Raw genomic sequence first — 20,770 nt, 5'->3', positions numbered from 1 at the left:
GTCTGCTAAGACAGATGGAACTTAGCAATGGCTGTAGGGCCGCGGTTTGGGTCCAGGGCTTTGCAGGTGGAGAGAGGTGATGTGGGTTCCTGTTTTTTCCTGGGGCACAGTAGTTTCTCAGCCCCTGTCAGTGTTCTAGGCTGGATATAAAGCCGGTGAGGGCCGTGGGGTGGTCCTGTGGCTGGAGCTGCTGCGATGCCGGAGTGGCAGAACTTCCCATGCACCTTTCTCCTGGCGAGATGGCGCCTGCCCACCCCGGGGAGCCAGGGCAGGAGCCGCTGCATGTGTGTTCCTCTCTCTGGGGCCTTCAGTCTCCGTGATGTTTGCAGCTCCCCTCACTTCTTTGCTGAGGTTTTCCCTCAGTCATGACCTTGAGTGGAAGTGGATTAAATTCTCCAATAGAAGACACAGAGTGACTGAATGAAGACACAAGGCCCTACTGTGTGGTGCTTCCCAGAAACCCACTTCACCCTAACGACATGCACAGATTGAAAGTGAAAGGATGGCGCTGGCGCCCGTGGTGTAGTGGTAAAGCCACCCCCTGCAGTGCAGGCATTTCCATATGGGCACCGGTTCGAGTCCCGGCTGCTCCACATCCAATCTAGCTCTCTGCTATGGCCTGGGAAAGCAGTAGAAGATGGCCCAAGTCCTGGGCCCCTGCACCTGCGTGGGAGACTCAGAGGAAGCTCCTGGCTCCTGGCTTCGGATTGACTCAGCTCTGGCTGTTGCGGCCATTTGGGGAGTGAACCAGTGGATGGAAGACCTCTCTGTCTCTGTCTCTCTCTGTAACTCTACAAATAAATAAATAAACTTTTTTTTTTTTTTTTTTTTTTTTTAAGAAAGACTGTTGGGGAAAACACATGGAAATCCTAACTCCTGTGATACTAGGAAAGCATTCCTTCCCCAAGGCTTTGCAACTTACTTGCAAAACCACAGACTTAACTAGAACTCCAAAGTCCATTCCTCTCTCTCCTAATCACAGAATTCCTGTGATGCAACAATTTCCTGACATTGAACCTCAAAGTTCCAAGACTACCAACACTCAGATCCTGTGTGTTTGAGTTCAGGCATTTAGATTCCAAAGTGCCGAGGTTTTCAATGTGTAGGTTCCAGTGTTCCAGGGGTGTGAGTTTTGAAGATGTGACTGCTCCTGGATGGGAAGGTTCTACAGCTGGGTAAGTCTGTCGTTCCGGGGTCTGCGTGTCAGCAGTCACAGAGGTCTCCACGTTGCTGAGCCCAGGATTAGCCGCTTCCAACCCGCAGCGCAGGTAGACAGACTCAGCTTCAGGAACGACTGGCAGGCGGCGTCCGCGAACACTTGCGGCAGCTTCCCCAGGAAGGACATCGGCATGGGACCTGGGGGGCAGCTTCCCCTCCTCATCTGTTCGTTTCCAGGCAACAGAGTGACAAGCAGAGCATCAGCAGAGGGTGCAGGCTATTGCCAGCTGCATGGTGCCAGACGGAGATTCTGCGTCCAGGTCACCCGTCTGTTAAACACCCTGGCAGAGCAGGCACAGAGACCTGATACGAGAGCATCGGGGAAGATCGCCCTCTCGGGGGCGTTTCTTTGCATTTATCTTTATGTTTATTTAAACTTGCACCTGTTTGAGGGCTGATTGAGATCAGCCAGAAAACTACTCTGGGGCCATTTCCCTCTGTTCATATTTGTATTACCCAAGTTGTTAGCCCCCATGTGAAATGCAAGATTTCTGTTTTGAGACTTTTCGTTCTTTCTTTTTAAAACCAGTTCTGTGGCTAGTAACTGAGTTTCCCATTTTAGTCTATGTTTTCTGTTTTTTTTTTTTTTAATTTTTGTGTGGTACATTTTATTGTGGATAATTTTTATTTATTTATTTGAAGGCAGAGATACAGAAGGGCAGAGGCAGAAAGAGAGAGAGAGAGAGAGAGAGAGAGAGAGGTCTTCCATCTGCTGGTTCACTCCCCAGATGGCGGAAAAAGCTAGAGCTGAACAGATCTGAAGCCAGGAGCCTCCTCTGGGTCTCCCATATGGGTGCAGGGTCTCAAGGACGTGGGCCAGGTTGTACTGCTTTCCCAGACCATAGCAGAGAGCTGGATCGGTAGTAGGGCAGCCAGGACTCGAACTGGTGCCCATATGGGATGCCGGCACTGCAGGCAGTGGCTTTACCCGCTGTGCCACCGCGCCGGCTCCTGAGGCTTTTTTCTACATTTGCTTTCAGTGTCATAGAGCTCGCTCGGTGACTGCTGTCGCTTCAGCCCACAAGGCTGAACAGTTAGATTTGCACTCAGTTCAAGGTACAGTGGTGCTTCAACTGTTAGGAAGAAGGGAATTAAAAGGTTATTTGGGTGAAAAATTTTGAAATCCATACACTTTGTCAAAATACACTTTTCTCTGAACTTTTTGCAGATCACCTATTTTGAAAACTTCTTAAGATGTTTTTTCTTTGATCATATCTTATTCCTATTTTATGATTTAATCTTTAAACATCTGAGGGTTTCCTATGTGTCTTTCTGATACTGCTTTCTAGTATAATTCTGCTTTTATATGAAAGTATGCTTTATATTATTTGAATTATTTTAAATTTGTTGGGGCTATTCTGAAGTCCAGAATATTGGCCACCTTGAGACATATTCCACATGAATTGGAGAAGACTGTTTTATCTGCCGTGGTTGGATGAAATAGCCAATGGATATCAACAGACCAGGTGACTTTCGGTGCTACGTGGTTCAATGACAGCCTCACTGATTTTCCATCTGTTGCATCTGTTAGAAACTGAAAGACAGTAGTTGAAACACCCACGTGTAATCGTGTATTTTTAAAATTTCTCGCTGCAGTTTTGTCACTTTTCCCCTTGCATATTAGGACTTTCTCCTGATAGGTGCGTGCACATTAAGGGTTGTCATATTGTCTTGACTAATTCACTCCTACGTCATTATATAATTCCCCTGTGCATCTCTGATATTCACACTTGCTGTGAAATCTCTATTTGAAAATCATACAGGTTCTCCAACTGTGTTTTAATTTGTGTTAACATGGTCTATCTTTCTGATGACCTGCATTTTTATATTTGAAGGGTGTATCTTATGGTCAACACTAAGTAGATTTTTTTATCCACTTTGACTTTTATTTGATGTGTTTATTGCATTAACATTAAAGTATTGTTGATGCAGTTGTGTTAGTACCTGTGATATTAGTAACTGTTTTCTACTGATTTTTTTTCTCTTATACCCTTACTTTTTTTCTCTCTGGTCTTGAATGAGCATTTTTATCTGCTTTCACTGTCTCCCTCTCTTTTTTTCTTTTTTAATATTTATTTATTTGAAAGGCAGAGTTGCAGAGAGACAGAGGCAGAGAGAGAGAGAGACAGAAGTCTTCATCTGCTGGTTCACTCCCCAGCTGGCCGCAATGGCTGGAGCTGTGTAGATCTGAAGCCAGGATCCAGGAGCTTCTTCCTGGTCTCCCACATGGGAGCAGGGTCCCAAGGACCTGGGCCATCTTCTACTGCTTTCCCAGGCCATAGCAGAGAGCTGGATTGGAAGTGCAGCAGCCAGGACTCAAACCAGTGCCCACATGGGATGCTGGTACCGTAGGTGGCAGCTTTACCCACTCCACTACAGCTTCGGCCCCCTGTCACATATGTTTTTAGGAAACTGCTGCTCTGGCCAGTACCATGGCTCACTTGGCTAATCCTCCGCCTGTGGCGCTGGCACCCTGGGTTCTAATCACAGTTGGGGTGCCGGGTACTAGTCCTGGTTGCTCCTCTTCCAGTCCAGCTCTCTGCTGTGGCCTGGGAGGGCAGTGGAGGATGGCCCAAGTGCTTGGGTCCCTACACCCACATGGGAGACTGGGAGGAAAACCCTGCTCCTGGCTTTGGATCGGCGCAGGACTGGCCGTAGTGGCCATTAGGGGAGTGAACCAACGGAAGGAAGACCTTTCTCTCTGTCTCTTTCTCACTGTCTATAACTCTCTCTCTGTCTCTCTCACTGTCTAACTCTGCCTGGCAAAATAAATAAATAAAAATAAAAAAGAAAACTGCTGTTCTTTCATAAAGCAAAGCTATTGAGACATTTTACAGTCCTGTCAGCAATATATGAGACTTCTAATCCTTTGCTGTCTTTGCCTATGGTTGCAATTTTAAATTGTCTTTATCTTGGCCTTTTGATAATGTTTAGTATTGTTTTCTTAAAGGTTAAACTTGTGTTTCTCTAAGAAATAATAATATGAAACATGTTTTCTTGTGCTATCTGCCACCTGTATGTGTTCTTGGGTGCAGGATGTGTCCAAATCGTCGACCAATTTTAAAAGCTGGACCGTTCCTTGGCCGGTGCTCCGCCTTGCGGCGCCGGCACACCGGGTTCTAGTCCTGGTCGGGGCGCCGGATTCTGTCCCGGTTGCCCCTCTTCCAGGCCAGCTCTCTGCTGTGGCCGGGGAGTGCAGTGGAGGATGGCCCAAGTGCTTGGGCCCTGCACCCCATGGGAGACCAGGAGAAGCACCTGGCTCCTGCCTTTGGATCAGCGCGGTGCGCCGGCCGTAGCGGCCATTGGAGGGTGAACCAACGGCAAAAGAAGACCTTTCTCTCTGTCTCTCTCTCTCACTGTCCACTCTGCCTGTCAAAAAAAAAAAAAAAAAAAAAGAAAAAGAAAAAAAAGAAAAAAAAAGAAAAAAAGCTGGACCATTCCTCACTCTCTCTATTTCATGAATGATAACATTTGTGTGGGGCATTTGACCCGGTCACCCGTCCTTGGGATCCGTCTAATCCCTTAATCTTCTCAGAGATCTTGGCTGGTGGTAGAGAAGATCACAGCATTAAGTGTGACCGGTGGTGCAGGTAATAGAACAGTTCTTGGCAAGGCACCATTGACAACAAATATGTGGTTATTTATATTAGCAAAGGTCAGGCGATGGAGGTGAGCCTGGAGAAGTTGAGTGGGCATAGTTCGTCTCTTCCACTGTATCTATCAGGAGAAAGTTAATGGCTCGTTTTAACTTGTGTTTGACAGGAGAGGGGGCAAATTTGGGGAATTATCTCTAGAATAATGATGAGCTCTTCTTCTCTGGGTCTACCCAACAGACCCTGGTGACACATATTGGAACTGGATTTTAGTCATCTTGGACACTAAGTAGACAGTTAAATCAAATGGGGTTCCAGTGTTGGGACTCCAAGGCTGTCCCTAGATCAGAAGGGTCTAAAGGGTGGGAGTCAAAGCAGTGAGATTCTAAGACTTGCAGAGTTCGCCTTCCTTCCTGGGAGGAGTGGAGGCCTCGGGGAGTATTTGCGCTCATCCGTCTTCCACCTCAGGACACAGCGCAGCAGTGGGTGGGGCTGGGGCCAGCAGAGGAGAGCTCCAGAGTGGTGAGCTTGAAGTTCTTGAGGTCGAGTTCGGGGCGGATTATTTTTATCCTGAGAGTGAGGGGGATGGTAAACGTGTTTGTTTTGTCTTCTTTCCTCCTCCTGGTCAGGGAAGCATTCTGGGGAGGAGCTGCTGCTGGATAAATCAAGCTGGTGCCTGGTTAAGAAGCAGCAAGCAGGCAGGGCACAGGCCCTGAGGCAGGGGCGGGATGGCAGAGGAAGGCCTTGGCAATTTAAGAATCTGAGGACACAGGGCTGTGTGGTCCCAAACTTTGAGGTGCTGAGTCTCTGCCATATAAAAACATTAAATTCTAAAATTCTGATGTCCTCAGATTCTCTCAGTTGTATTAAACTTTGATATTTCTTTTTTTTTTTTAAGATTTATCTTATTTATTTGAAAGACAGAGTTACAGAGAGAGGTAGAGACAGAGAGGTCTTCCATCCGCTGATTCACTCCCCAATTGGCTGCAATGGCTGGAGTTCTGCTGATCTGAAGCCAGGAGCCTCCTCCGGGCCTCCCACATAGATGCAGGGGCCCAAGGACTTGGGCCATCTTCTGCTGCTTTCCCAGGGCACAGCAGAGAGCTGGATCGGAAGAGGAGCAGCTGAGACTAGAACCAGCACCCATATGGGATGCTGGCACTTCAGGTCAGGGCTTTAACCCACTGTGCCACAGAGCCGGCCCCAAGCTTTGAAATTTCTAAATCACTTAGATTGAACTCTTTTTTTTTTTTTTTTTGACAGGCAGAGTGGACAGTGAGAGAGAGAGACAGAGAGAAAGGTCTTCCTTTTTGCCGGTGGTTCACCCTCCAATGGCCGCTGCAGCTGGCGCACCACGCTGATCCAAAGGCAGGAACCAGGTGCTTCTCCTGGTCTCCCATGGGGTGCAGGGCCCAAGCACTTGGGCCATCCTCCACTGCCCTCCCTGGCCACAGCAGAGACCGCAAGGCGGAGGATTAGCCTATTGAGCCGCGGCGCAGCCTAGATTGAACTCTTTAACTATTTCAACTTATCTAACACTAAAATCATCAGTCCATTATCCTTTGATTTTTAAATGTTGGACCTATATGTTTAGGTTGCTGTAAGATTTTAAATCTCCATGATTCTACACTTTTAAGATTTAGTTTTATTCAAAGATATTCAAGGAGTTCAAACTTTAAAATTTCTGTATTTTACCTCTAGTTCAAGCTAAACTAGGTAAAACTATATGTGTTGTTTTCTACCTGAAATATTTACAAATGATTTTAGAGTGCTTGAAGTGTTCTTAAAGAACAGAGGAAGGGCTGGGCTGTAGTGTAGCGCACCGATGCCCGGAAGCCAGGGCCAGTTTGGGTCCCAGCTGCTCCACTTCCAACCTGGTTCCCTGCTAATGTGCCTGGGAAAGCAACACATGATGGCTCAAATGCTTGGACACCTGAGTGAACCAGTGCATAGCAGCTCTCTCTCTGCCTTTCAAATAAATAAATAAATCCTTAAGAAATAATTTCCATGGCAAGCAAATATTAAAAGAATGAATCACCACCACACTGGACCTACAAGAAATGTTTGGGAGCGACCTGCACAGAAGGAAATTGATGAGCTCGCTCCATCAGGACTCAGCAGAGTGCAAACCCGACAGAGCAGATACACACAGGAGGATGAGAGGTGGCTGGCGCTGTGGCGCAGCGGGTTAGCGCTCCAGCCTGAAGCATCCCATATGGGTGCCGGTTCTAGTCCCAGCTGCTCCTCTTGGATCCAGCTCTCTGCTATGGCCTGGGAAAGCAGTAGAAGATGGCCCAAGTCCTTGGGCCCCTGCACCTGGCTTTGGATTGGCACAGCTCTGGCCATTGTGGCCAACTGGGGAGTGAACCATCGGATGGAAGACCTCTCTCTCTCTCTCTCTCTGTAACTCTGACTTTCAAATAAATAAATAAATCTTTAAAAAAAAGAGGATGAAAGGAAAAACCTAGTTTCCTGTATTTTCTTTCTAATTTTTTAAAATTTTAATTGGACGTGATTTGCTATACATTGTAGTAAAGCTTTTCCACCTATCTTAGTGAAGACTGTAGTTCTGTGATTTTTTTCTTGTACTCACTAGGTTTTGATATCTGTATTATGTTGGTCTTGTAAAATGACTTGCAAAGCATTTGATCATTCTCTGTTTTGAAGAAATGTGTGATTGAGCTACATTAACTAATTTTTAATGCTTAGTGCAATTGCACCTTCTATGCTGATTCAGCACTCCAACTTTCCCAGGGTGCACCTGAGCCTCCCCCGTCATGAAGACACCATGATGAACACATGGATGCTGAGCTCCAAGTGGAGAGGCCATAAAATGTTCCCAAAGGTCACCTCACCTTTGCATATCCTGTGAAGGTGCCACCCCATAAAGGGGGAACAAAACTGGGGTGCAGGTCTCCTCAGGAGGCTACCTGCTTCTACCTCCAACTGGGTCCTGTCTCTTTAAGTAAATCCTGCCAACTGGGTCCTGTCTCTTTAAGTAAATCCTGCTTCCCGTTCTTGTGCCCTGTCTTTGTCTCTGCTTTGAACTCCTCTCTCCCATGGAGACCAGAACTCAGGATAGACCCAGCTGGAGTACCCTGGTCCACAACGGACAGTGGCAAGCCAGCCGGGAGAAACTGGGGAGTATGCAGTGCACACCAGCGCTGGCACGTGCATTCCCGTCTCTGTTCCTTGCACAGAAAGGCTTCTGCTGTGGCTGTTTGAAAATGTGTTATTTTTGCTCCTCAGCTCACACCTCTGGGCGGGCCTTTGAAATGCTTCCATCTTAAGAGCTTAGCTACAGGCGTGAAGTCATGGAGCAGTTACCAGGGCAGCCAGGTGTGACCCGGGGAAGCCGGGGAGAAATGTGTCCAAATGCGTGGCTGCTTCCCCATTCCCCGGAGCGCGAGAGCCAGCAGGGAAAGACAGCTGCCTCCTGGCCAGTGGGCGCATACATGGGCCGGGAGTGCGAGGCCACACGACCCATCACCGCCCGGTCCCTGGAGCCCGCACGCGGGATGCCAGCCTTCACGGGGGCTGCCCAGCAGTGGTCTGCTACTGCTTCTCCTCCCCATTTTGCTAAGCTGTATTCTCTTCTCTCTCTTTTTTTTTTTTTTACTTTTAACTTCAGAATACTCTTTTTTAAAGATTTATTTATTTATTTAAGAGGCAGACTTATAGGCAGAGAGAGGGAGAGATACAGAGAGAGGTCTTCCATCTGCTGGTTCACTCCCCAAATGGCCACAGCTGAGCCCATCCAAAGCCAGGAGCCAGGAGCTTCCTCAGGGTCTCCCACACAGGTGCAGGGGCCCAAGGAGTTGGGCCATCTTCTACTGCTTTCCCAGGCCATAGCAGAGAGCTGGATTGGAAGAGGAGCAGCCAGGACACAAACCAGTGCCCAGATGGGATGTTGGGGCCGCAGGTAGAGGCTCAGCCCACTATGACACAGTGCTGGCCCCTCAGAATACTTTTAAATTTACAAAACAAAAGTGTGAAATAGTGCCAAGGCTGCCCACGTAGCACACACACAGCCTCCCCCATTATTACTGTCTCATATCAGCAGAGCAGATTTGTCACTATTAATGAACGACACCCAACTTCCTTTACTCTCTCTCTCAACTCCCTCCACCGCTCCCACTCTTCCCAGCCTCTAGTGATCAACATTCTGTGTTCAGATTGAGGGGTTTTGTTTTGTTTCTTTGTCTTGTTCTGTTTTTTTTGTTTTGTTTTGTTTTGTTTTAGCTCCTATGCGTGAGGGAGGACTGAGAATGTGCAGTTGTGGTCTTGCTGTCTGGCTCATTTCATTCAACTTGATGTCCTCCAGTTCCATCCATTTCACAGATGGCAAATAAGAGGACCTCATTATTTTTTATGGATGAATAGTATCCCCTTATGTGTATAAATCACATTTTCTTTATCCATCCATCTGATGATAGACACTGGTTGATTCTGTATCTTGGCTATTGTGAATGGTGCCGCAGTTAACATGGTGGAGCAGGTATGTCTGATACAATGATTTCATGTCTTTTGGGTACATGCCCAGTGGTGGGATTGCTGTGTTATAACGGCAGCCCTATTTCCAGTTTTTAAAGAAATTTCCAGGGGCCAGCGTTGTGGTGTAATGGGTTAAGCTGCTGCCTGCAGTGCTGGCATGCTGTGTGGGCACCTGTTCAAGTCCCAGCTGCTCGGCTTCCAGTCCAGCTCCCTGCTCACGTGCTTGGGAGAGGCAGCACAAGACAGCCCAAATGAACTCTGGGGGAGGTTTTCATCAGCTGAGCAAGGCGGTGGAGTTTGGAACTGGAGTGAGGGAGGCTATAACTGAACTGTCTTTCAGAACGGAGTGGGGAGAGTTTGTCCCTAAGAGTTGTGATGAGGGTAACCAGGAAAACAAGTCTAGGAGAGGAGGTGGTGGAGGGGCGGCGTGGCGTGGGCTGGCCCGGCCACTGGGAAGTCACTGGAGGCCACGGAAAGGTCAGTAGGAGCCAGGGAGCCCAGAAGCCCCTGCCGAGGTGTCTGCTGTCCCCTCCCCTGGTGTCCCACACGATACACAACAGGCTCGCTGCACTCGGCGCGCTTGAGTTCTTTGTTGGCTGCTTTGGTGGGAGAGGTGAGAAGCAAGAATAAAGGACAGGATGTGGGCCACATTCTGCGATAATATCAGCGCAAAGACAAAGGGACGACATGAAGACAGATCTACAACCAGAGTCTGGGTACTGGCAGGAAGCAAAGCAGAGGCCAGCACGCATTAAACCTACAGGCTTCGGCCAAAATCTTGGAGAACGTACTGGCTGGAGAAGACACCCAGCTCCGCATCTTCAGGTCAGCTTCCCACGCGGTAGTAACAGTGCCTTCTCTCCGGTTTGTTGTGAGAACGTGGAGAGTGAGGACTGTGGCCGGGCACGACATGGGCAGAGCTCCGTTCTCCCCCACTTCTCTCTCTGCCCCGGGGAGGCTGCTCAGCGCGCGATGAGGCAGAGCTCATAGGTCGGAGGGATGTTGCCAAACCCCGAGATCCTGGGAGTGATGTCAATGTTGACAGGCGGCACCAGCGGGTGCAGAGAGAAGTTCTGGAGGATGGAGGTGAAGTAGAGAAAGAGCTCCATGCGGGCCATGGCCTCGCCCAGGCAGATGCGCTTTCCTGCAGACATGGGGGGGTGGGGGGGTGGGGGGTGAGTGACAGCTGCGCAGGTGACGGGGGCGTGGCAGGTGTTCTGATCCGACTACCTACGGGGCCCTGGCCGCCTGGCATCTCAGGGGCCGTGACTGCGCCCACCTTCCGGGGTGTTCTGAAGGCTCACCGCCTCCTGTATTTGCAGCACGCGGCTACCGGCTGTCACCCTCGGGCTCAGTGTTGGCAGCTACTTCTCTGATGACTCAGATTCCATCAATTCCCAGATGGGCTGGTTCGGAAGAAGCCATGGCTTTCAGAGCCCTGTGCATTCCCTTTCCTCAAATGCCTGGTAGGTGCCAGACGCTGGTGAGGGCGCGGGAAAAGGAAGGCACACTTATGTAGTGCTTGCTACCTGCCAGGTGTTCTCCCGGTGGTGTGAAGGGATTCGTCTTCACTTCACAGGTGGGGAGGAAGTGACACAGCCAGGGCCCCCCATCTGTGGTTGGTGCACGGGGGTCCGCTTTCCCAGCCACCGCACCGGCTCCCAGTCACACGTGGCTTACATTCAAAATGCGGCTGCACCCAGGCCGTGGATTAGCCAGTTACTGTCTGTGGGACAGGCTTGTTCCTGATGACCAGGAAACTGAGAACGCTTTCTACAGGTTGAAATGGTGGAACTCTCTGTGTCTCTCTGCCTTTCAAATACAGTGAAAATCAATCTGTTTTTAAAAGGGGCGAGGGTTTAGAGCAGCAGTGAAGATGCCCGTGTCCCGTACTGATGTGTCTGAGTTCGAGTCCCAGCTCTGCTTCAGATCCAGCTTCCTGCTAATGCGGGCGCTGGGAGGCCCCAGTGAGGGCTCAAGCACCTGGGCCCCTGCCACCCACGAGGGAGACACAGATGGAGTCACAGGCTCCTGGCTTAGTCCTGGCTCACCTCTGGCTGTTGTGAGCATCCGGGGAGTGAACTAGCAAACGGAAGCACGTTCTCCCCACTCCTCTGTTCTATCTCTCTCTGTTTCTCTCTCACCCTGTCTCTCTCTCTCTCTCTGACTCTTTCTCTCTCTGCCTTTTGAATAAAATGAAAGCAAACAAATAAAAATGTTAAATGATTGAAAGAATCAAAAGAGGAATCATATTTTCTGATACGTGAAAATTAAATTAAATTTCCAGTGTTCATAAGCGATTTCCCAGCTCAGTCTCACGCTCATTCACTTACATGTTGTCTGTGGCTTCCCTAGCGCGATGGCAGGAGTGAACAGCTCACTCTACGAAGGACCTATCTGAGAGCCCTTGGTTAATGCTGTTACTGTTCTAACGTATTTTCCCCTCTAGTTAGTGTAGTAGATGGTTCTAAAAGACCCTGCTTCTGGGGTTCTAGGATTTTATGATTCCATGACCTGGCCCTCAACTCCCTGTTCTGACTTGAATTTTAAGAAACAATCTGGCACTTAACCTGGGGGAGAGCGTGGACCATGGAAACCTACCAGAGGAAAACGGCACAAACGCTTCGTTCTTCTTGAAGCGGCCCTGCTCGTCCAGGAAGTGTTGGGGGTAGAAGTCGTCTGGGTGGCGGAAGTATTTGGGGTCTTTGAGGACCGAGCCCAGCAGGGGAAACACGTCCGTGCCCTGGGATGGAGACATGGGCAGTTGGAGAAGTCGGTATTGGACATGAGAAGGGGAACCAGGAGGAGAGAGGAGGATGGGGGCAACGGGAGGGGCAGCAGCACCTTGGGCAGAAGGTAGCCTCGGAAGTGAGTGTCCCGGATGACGTTGTGAGGGACGCCCATGGGCACGATGTCCGTCAGCCTTTGGATCTCGTGGATCACGGCGTCGGTGAAGGGCATCTTGACGCGGTCGTCCACACTTGGGATCCGGTGTGGGCCGATCACTTGATTAATCTCTTCGTAGATCTTGGCTGAGAAGGGCCAGAAGACAACAGAGCAGGAGTTAGGAGAGGGTACAAGGGGTTTCCACGACAGAAGCCCTGTCTCCAGCGGGGTCCTAAGGGTAGAGGTCATTTGGGATTTGATTGCCTTTTCACACTTAACAGTGGACACTCCCCTGGTGTCCAGTAAGCTCATCACACAGTCTAGAACCTTGAATGCCAACTGGGACATTTGGCCTTGACTGGAAGCATCAAGGAGCCATGGAAGGCTGATGATGATGTGCGGGGAGGTGTCCTGGTCCCAGCTGGGCTTTCACACACAGATAATTTTTACAAAATGCGAAGCAGACATAGTAGGTAGCTGGGGCAGGATTGAGGCCAACGACAGTCACACAATAGGAGGCAGAGCCTCACTGGTGGAGCAACACTTCGCTGCACTACACGGGCGAGTGACCTTGGAGCAAATGACTTTGCCTTTTGAGACTGTTTCTTCATCTACACAGTGGACGTGACGGCCTGACAGGCCATAGGAGTGGTAAAAATCACATAAACTCCAACCTGCCAGTGGCTAGGATGATACCTGGCACACAGCAGGTGTCTGGTGCATGTTTGATCATTGGGGTCCAGGAGAGGCCACTCAGGCATTGCAGGTGAGACTAGAAAAGTTTGAGTGGAAGCAGGTTCATGTTGCCCATGGCCTGCACCTGCAGTGAGAGACTGCGGCAGGTTTTGAACTCCCGCACCACCGTGAGCAGCCCACACTGCGGATTTCCCTTAAGCAAAAACGGAGCTCCTGACTTACTCAGCTGTACCAGGTTGTAATGTACTGGGGATGGAGTGGATGAAGGCACCTGGGAAAGTTTGTGGGAAATGCATATCGTGAGAAAGCCTGGCATGTATTTCAAACTTTTTCTGCTCTAAAATGAATATCGCTTAGTTTCGTTTTTCTATACACTTGTTGAAGGACCCCTCCACTTTATTTTGGCGGCGTGGTCAGCTAAACAAAGGCCATCACAGTTATCTACCTTCCGATCCCTGAAACCGGTGGATGCTGAAGAATGCAAGGGCAACTAAAGGCTACCGGGGGCTTTGCAGGTGCTGCGTGGTTTAGATGGACTCTCCAGAGTGACCAGCCCTGAACACAAACACAGGAGCCGAGGCGAGGGTGAGGTACAAGGGTCAGGTAGAAACGGAGAAGTGACGGTGGAAGCAGAGAGACCTGGAGATGCTGCCTGTCACATCTGAAGGTGGAGGAAAGGATCGGGAGCCCAGAAATGCAAGGGACGCAGGTCTGGAAAAGCAGGCATGCAGACCCCACCTTGGTTTCAGCCCAGAGGAAGCCTATGTGATTCTGAACCACAAAATGAAAGTCATAAGTGTGTGTGGTTTTTAAACTTCCGCGTTTCTGATCATCTGTGATGGCGGCCATAGGAAACAAGTGCAGGCACAAGATTAAGGGCGTATCAGAGAGCTGGCTTGAGTCCCGGTTAACCCGCTTCTTACCTACCTGCCTGCTGATGTGCCTGAGATGTAGCAGGTGATGGCTCAACTATGCGGGCCCCTGCCACCCACACGGGAGACTCAGATGGGGAGGCTCCTGGCTTCAGCCTGACCCAACCCTGCCTGTTGCAGTTCCTGGAGGAATAATGGAGGGATCTCCCCCCACCCTTTATTTCCTACAAGTAATTTTTTCAAAGTACAAGATTAAACTTGATGGCCTCCCAAGCCAGGAATTTCAAGATTCTGCATCCCGAGGCCATGGGAGTCTCAATTCTCAAGGTTGTGTCTTCCTCCCTGGTAGTAGAGGGAGGCGCTGGAGAAGCCGCTGGGCGGGGCGGGGGCGCTGGGCACTCACTTTGCACTTCAGGGTGCTTCATTATCAGCAAGAATCCGTAGCGCAGGGTGGAGCTCACTGTTTCCGTGCCAGCAAAGAAGAGGTTGAGGGTAGTGAGGACCAAGTTCTTGAGGTTGAATTCTGTGTGGGGATTATTCTTATCCTGAAAAGGAGTGGGGTGGTAAACAGAATCATCCTCTGTTGTCTTTATTTTCTCCCTGTGTGTAGCATGGGGCTTGGTGCAGGCACAATAGATGGATAAACCAAGTCTGAGAGAGGAAGCGGCAAGAGCAAATGTCCCGAGGTAGGGCCACGCGGTAGCATTAGAGGAACAGCAAGGCACAGGCGGGGAGGCTGGAGTGGAGTGAACACCGGGGAGAACGACAGGAAAAGAAAGAGTGCCATGTCAGCACCGAAAGTTCCGGAATTTTAGAGCACGCGTGTAAAACTACCAAGTACTGGCCGGCGCCGTGGCTTAACAGGCTAATCCTCCACCTTGCGGCACCGGCACACCGGGTTCTAGTCCTGGTCAGGGTGCCGGATTCTATCCCGGTTGCCTCCCTTCCAGGCCAGCTCTCTGCTATGGCCCGGGAAGGCAGTGGAGGATGGCCCAAGTGCTTGGGCCCTGCACCCCATGGGAGACCAGGAGAAGCACCTGGCTCCTGGCTTTGGATCAGCGCGATGAGCCGGCTGCAGTGGCCATTGGAGGGTGAACCAATGGCAAAAAGGAAGACCTTTCTCTCTGTCTCTCTCTCTCTCACTATCCACTCTGCCTGTCCAAAAAAAAAAAAAAAACAAAAAACAAACAAACAAAAAAAAACAACAAAAAAAAACTACCAAGTACTAAGGTTCTGCCACACAAAACTACAGGTTTCTAATATTCTAAGAACCAATGACACAGAAATAGGAAGCTTCTACATTTCTGTAGCTCTAAGACTTTAAACTTCTAATGGTAAAGATAACAGATTTTGGGGGCCAGCACTGTCATGTAGAAGGCTAATCCTCTGCCTGCAGTGCTGCCATCCCACAAAGGTGCTGGTCCAAGTCCCGGCTGCTCCATTTCTGACTCAGCTCCTTGCTAATGACCTGGGAGGGCAGTGGAAGATGGCCCAAGTGCTGGGGCCCCTGCACCCATGTGGGAGATCTGGAAGAAGCTCTTGGCTCCAGATCGGCCCGGCTCCAGCCATTGCAGCCATTTGGGGAGTGAACCAGCAGATGGAAGACCTCTCTCTCTGTTTCTGCCTCTCTCTGTCTGTAACTCTACCTCTCAAATGAATACATAAATCTTTTTTTAAAAAAAGATTGCAGACTCCATGCCTCTAAGTTTCTCAACTTCTCAGACTCTGAAAGACTCCTATACGTATACAATCATAGGTCACTGACCTGTGATTAGAAAGCTATACAATTTTAAGCTTCCATGTTCCTAAAATTTCTCGATCCAAATGCATTGTCAAGGTGTGAGAGTGTGTACTTTCACAGCTCTTGCATCTCAGCTATAGATAGAAGTGATTCATGTGAAACAACGCATGCTCTTTGGTCCTCAACATTTGCAGCTGGGTTTGAGCTGCAGGCACAGGGAGTGAGGAGGTGCGAGGGAAGGAGCTGGGTACCTGGTGCATCTTGATGAGGAAGCAGTCAATGAAGTCCCGGGGATTTTGAGGGTCGAGGGAGGCTTCATTGACCTTGACCCTGGCAGCAATGAAGTCCTTGAGCTCCTCTATCAAGTAGTAGATGCGGTTGTGTCTTCCTGGCAAATACTGCATGACTCCCGAGTACATGTCGTACAGCTGTGGGGAGACACAAAGGGTGCAGAGGGGCTGGGGATGCAGCTGAGAAGTGGGTGAAGCCCTTTGCCTCCTGGAAACCCAGGCATGCTGCTAGCCTCCCCCTCCCGAGGGGGCTACGGGCGAGCTCTAAGCTGACGGCCATGGGGGCAGGGTAGGCAGAGAAGTGCCTGTGGGGCACCTGCGCCCAAGGGGTGCTCATCTCAATGAAGCTCTCGTTGATCATCCTCAGCAGGCTCAGGAACTGCTTGTCCTCGTAGTCAAAGCGGCTTCCAAACACCACGGAGCTGATGACGTTGGAGACGGTGCGGCTCAGGAAGAAGGTGGGGTCGATGGGTGCACCTGCGCGTGGGGATTATGTTGGAGGTGCTGGTGAGGAGCCCGGCCCATGCATTCACTCCGTCATACATTTGAGTCTGGCTCAACCACTCCAGAGCTTGTATGAGTTACTTTATTTCTGTGTTTGAGTCTAGATTTCTCTACTTGTGAACTGAATTTAGAAACCACTTCATTGGTTCCTGAGGATTCAAAATAATCATCTGCATCACAACTTCCCATCCAGCTCTTCCTGCTAACGTGCGCCCTGCAGGCAGCAGGTGATGGCTCGGGTATTGTGTCCTTGCCACCTGGAGGGGAGACCCCGATTGAGTTCTGGGACCTGACTTCAGCCTCTCCCAGCCCTGGCTACCGTGGGCATTTAGGGAGTAAACCAGCAGGTGAAAGATCTCTCTCTCAAAAAAAAAATACATAAATAAATAAAATTGTAAAAAGAAAAAGAATGTCTGAATTCTGTCCAGCTTTACCAGTGATTCCACTTAGGCTATTAAGAAAAATCATTCTTTAGCACCGGGTTCTAGTCCTGATTGCTCCTCTTCCAGTCCAGCTCTCTGCTGTGGCCTGGGAAGGCAGTGGCGGATGGCCCAAGTGCTTGGGCCCTGCACCCTCATGGGAGACTAGAGAAAGATAGAAAGGGAGAGGGAGAGGGAGGCCTGCAGTTCCTGCATCCCATAGGGGCCCTGGTCTTCCAATCCAGCTCTCTGCTGTGGCCCAGGAGGGCAGTGGAGGATGGCCCAAGTCCTTGGGCCCTATACCCGCATGGGAGACCAGGAGGAAGCACCCGGCTCCTGGCTTCGGATCAGCTCAGCGCACCAGCCGTAGTGGCCATTTGGGGGGTGAACTGATGGAGGGAAGACCTTTCTCTCTGTGTCTCTCTCTCTCACTGTGTATAACTCTACCTGTCAAATAAAAAAAAGTCATTCCTTAGACTTCAGCAGCACCCTCTGTGGATCCGGGACAATCCCTTCAGAATCCTGTGCATATTCACGAACATACAACCACTGCACAAGTAACTTCTGAGAGAGCGTGGAAGTGCAAGGCCTATCTCTAGGCCCTGTTAATCATCCCCGGAGTCCAGGAGAGGAATCTCAAATTCAGAAGAATGTGTCTCCACCTCTTATCTGTTTGCCTCTGTATGCCTCAGCCTCCAGATCATTTCTCTATAGACCTCAGTGGTTCCAGAACTTCTTTTTGGGTGGGAACCAAATTCCTTTTAAAATACAATAAATTGGGTGCAGAGTTTCAGATTGGCAAGATGAAAAATTCTAAACATTTGTTTCACAACAATGTGAATACACTTAATGCTGCTAAGCTGTACACTTTACATGGTGAGGGGGTAAATTTAGTGTGCTGAATATAACAGAAATATCTACACATCATGAGACTGGGTCCTGTCTCCATAAGAAGACACAGATCCACAAACAATATCTGAGCTCCAACTCCCTGAGGTCCACTGATTGAAGTTTCTGGACAAATGGTCCCTCAAGGTCTTTGTGTTAACTGCTAGCAGGAAAGCTGGCTGGAAATCTCCAAAAAACCTCGATGTTTCCCATGCAGTCATGTTCCGGAACTTTCTCCCAGGAAGGCCCACCTTCCCATGACCAGGAGTGCGCCCCCGATGGCCCCCGTACCCTTGGTCTTCCGGAATTCCTCCAGCAAGTAGCCAGCTTCCTCCTGGATCCGCTCCTCGATGCTGCGCTTCCCCATGCCGAAGTCGCGCAGGATGGTCAGTGAGAAGCGGCGAAGAATCCGCCATCGCTCCCCGTTGGCCAGAGCTACACCTGTGGGGATCTCAGTGTCAGACTCCCGCCCGCCGCCCCACCAGCCCGCTCCCTGTGTCAGCTCTGTGCTGGACAAAGACGGGAACAGCTTATAAAAGCTCTTAGGGACCAGCGCTGTGGCATAGCGGGTTAAGCTGCCTCCTGCCACGCCAGCATCCCATATGGTGCCAGTTCGAGGCCCAGCTGCTCCACTTCTGATCCAGCTCCCTGCTATGACCTGGGAAAGCAGTGGAGGATGGCCCAAGTGCTTGGGCCCCTGCTACTCATGTGGGAGATCCAGATGAAGCTACTGGCCCCTGGCTTCGGCCTGACCAAACCCTGGCCATTGTGGCCATTTAATAATGAACCAGCAGATGGAAGATCTCTCTCTATTTCTCCCTCTCTCTCCATAACTCTACCTTCAAAGAAATAATTTTTTAAAAATAATTTCTTAACTCCATTCTCCAGAAAACCCCTTCTAATCTTCCAGGCTCAATAGGGAGATTAAGATAGAGCACCAGACTGGGGGGTGGGGGGGTGAGTATGTGCAGGATTGGCTTAGAAATGGTCAGGGGAAACCCAAGAGAGTGTTTTACAAGAGAGAAGGCACTGGAAAAATAGTTCCAGGAATGCTCAGGGAGGTGGAGGGATGCATGGGTAAATGCCAGGTAGGGCACCCTGGCATGAGGCGCTGCCTCTCCCATACACCACCTGGATTCCCGAGATGTGCACATATGTGTACACGGAACTTCACATGTGTACGTAAATATACCTTCATAAGGAGTTACCACAAAGTAAGATACATTGAGAAGTCACCAGACATGTAGATTGACCAGTTAGTGTTTAGAAATTTAATGAAATTATTTTGGTTGATTGATGAATGGAAGAGTTTATGACTGGAATGACGGATGAGATCCTGAATGAATGGGTGAGAGGCTAGTGGATTAGTGATCTGAGATGGGCGGATAATGGTTAGAAGAATGGATACACTGTAATATTAATAGATGTATGGGTGAGGAGAGGCGGATACATGGATGAATGGAATGACAGACAAAAGGAAAGTGAATTCTTAAGTGTGTAGATAATATGGAAGGAAGATGTTTGTATGGAAAGAACAATGAATGGATTTTTTTTGTAGACTTGTGGATCAACAGAAGGAAGAGGGCAGATTGTGGATTGTGTGTGTGAAGGGGAGGACGGAAGGATGAGATGAATGGGCTGAGCCTGCAACCAATTCGGGGATGGGATCGGTTCCACAGAGGTACATGGGTAACTGAAGAAGCAGATTTAGCTCCATGTAAGAGGCAGATAGTTATGGGTTAGACATGTGGATGTGTGCAGGAAGGTAAGAAATACAGTTGGCTATAAAGGCCTCAGTGGGAACACAAAAATTATCACTCACTAATTTGCTAGAAGTAAAATCCAAAATAACATAGCAGGTACTTTGAGGTCAGCTGGCTTATGTTCAAAATGAGTTGATTTTACCCCCAGGGATGAAACTGTACCCAACAACCTTCCTCACCCTCAGCTTCCTCACTTGCAAAGTTAGTCTGATGCTAACAGCTCTCTCGGGAGGCCAGTGCTATGTGTTCACATACAGTGCAGTCTGAGCACAGGGACTGCGTGATGACCAGCAGTGTTACTTACCATGACCTTGAAAATTCCGCTCCACCGAAGCCAGTTCTCCACGGCCACTGAACTCGTCGGCTCGGTCCACCAGGGCCTCCTTCACTGCTTCGTGTCCACATAGGATAACCACCGGCCGGGGGCCCATGTACACGGTGAACACGGGGCCATATTTCTCCCTGAGCTGCGAGGGAAGGAAGACATGGAAGGGGTAGTGGCTCCGAGGACCACAGACAGCCCCGTCGAAGATTCTAGGGGGTGGGGATCTCCAGGGGACGCAAAGGCACGAATAACACGTAGAGCTGAGACTAGATTCGGAAGGACTGTTGGGAAAAGGCTTTAGAAATCTTGATTCCTGTGAGTCTGGGAAGAACCCCACTCACACCCAGCAAGCCTTAGTTCCCTCGTCTGTGACATGGCGGCCCTGGGTTAGGGGAACTCCAGCGTTTGAGGTTCTCTTTCTCAAATGCCAAGTTTATAGACTCTTTAGCCTTCATGATACTGAATCTCAAAGTTTCAAGACAACCTGAGTGCAAGAGTCCTTGTGTTCAAGCAAATAAGGCACTGTGACCCCAAAGTCCTAAGGTTGGGAGGGTCTTATTCCTACGCATTAGGAGTTTGTGCTTTTGAGATGTGCAATTTTGGAATTCTAAGGTGTGCAAGATCTTAGAAGTTTTAGAAGTGCAATTCTGCATCGCTGGCTATAGATGTGGGAGGAGCCTGCCGACTCACCTTCAGGAACGACTGGAAGGTGGCGTCGGTGCGGACTTGCAGCAGGTTCCCCAGGAAAGGAATCGGAGTGGGGCCTGGGGGCAGCCTCCCCGGCTTCTGGACTCGTTTCCAGGCAATGAGGATGAGCAGGCAGGAGAAGCAGAGAGCCAGGAAGATGGTGAACGCCCCTCCCAGCTCCATGCTGCAAGCTGTGCCCTGGGTGCCGGGTCCTGCCTAAATAGCGCTGGGAGATCAGCTCAGACCGAAACCTGAACACCCTGGGATCTGAGTTTTCCGGGTGTGGACACCATCAGGAAAGAGATTGTGATGTCTGGGGGGTGGTTATGTAACCTGTAATCTCGCACCTGAATAAAGGTGAGTGGACTTCTCTCTGGAAAGTCCTGCGAGGCCA

General features: G+C 49.8%; 1 protein-coding gene and 1 long non-coding RNA gene across 2 annotated transcripts; one reads left to right on the top strand and one right to left on the bottom strand.

Moving 5' to 3' along the window:
• The first annotated feature begins 1,038 nt into the window (after nt 1–1,038).
• On the top strand, nt 1,039–16,637 carry LOC133747804 (uncharacterized). The gene is made up of 3 exons (XR_009864408.1): nt 1,039–1,175; nt 16,158–16,248; nt 16,399–16,637. It is a non-coding gene; the product is annotated as an uncharacterized LOC133747804 (long non-coding RNA).
• Nucleotides 10,268–20,559, bottom strand: LOC133747803 (cytochrome P450 2G1). The gene is made up of 9 exons (XM_062176142.1): nt 20,380–20,559; nt 19,669–19,831; nt 17,893–18,042; nt 16,107–16,267; nt 15,752–15,928; nt 14,163–14,304; nt 12,150–12,337; nt 11,907–12,048; nt 10,268–10,449 (listed from the first exon to the last, which is right to left on the bottom strand). The coding sequence occupies exons 1-9, from the start codon at nt 20,557–20,559 to the stop codon at nt 10,268–10,270; spliced, it is 1,485 nt and encodes a 494-aa protein (XP_062032126.1).
• Between the last annotated feature and the right edge of the window lie 211 nt (nt 20,560–20,770).

The sequence above is a fragment of the Lepus europaeus genome, chromosome 19 (genome assembly GCF_033115175.1).
Source record: "Lepus europaeus isolate LE1 chromosome 19, mLepTim1.pri, whole genome shotgun sequence".
NCBI classification, from domain to species: Eukaryota; Metazoa; Chordata; class Mammalia; order Lagomorpha; family Leporidae; genus Lepus; species Lepus europaeus.
The sequence above is the reverse complement of the archived record's forward strand: the minus strand, read 5'-3'. Positions and strand labels throughout refer to the sequence as shown.

What these genes read in the sequence shown, in the direction of transcription:
- LOC133747803 (XM_062176142.1), bottom strand. Translation starts at nt 20,559, where the DNA reads ATGGAGCTGGGAGGGGCGTTCACCATCTTCCTGGCTCTCTGCTTCTCC. An exon ending in GCGGAATTTTCAAGGTCATG is followed by an intron (nt 18,043 to 19,668) that starts GTAAGTAACACT and finishes AGATCCCCACAG; the next exon opens with GTGTAGCTCTGGCCAACGGG. An exon ending in TCCTCATCAAGATGCACCAG is followed by an intron (nt 14,305 to 15,751) that starts GTACCCAGCTCC and finishes ACTCCTTTTCAG; the next exon opens with GATAAGAATAATCCCCACAC.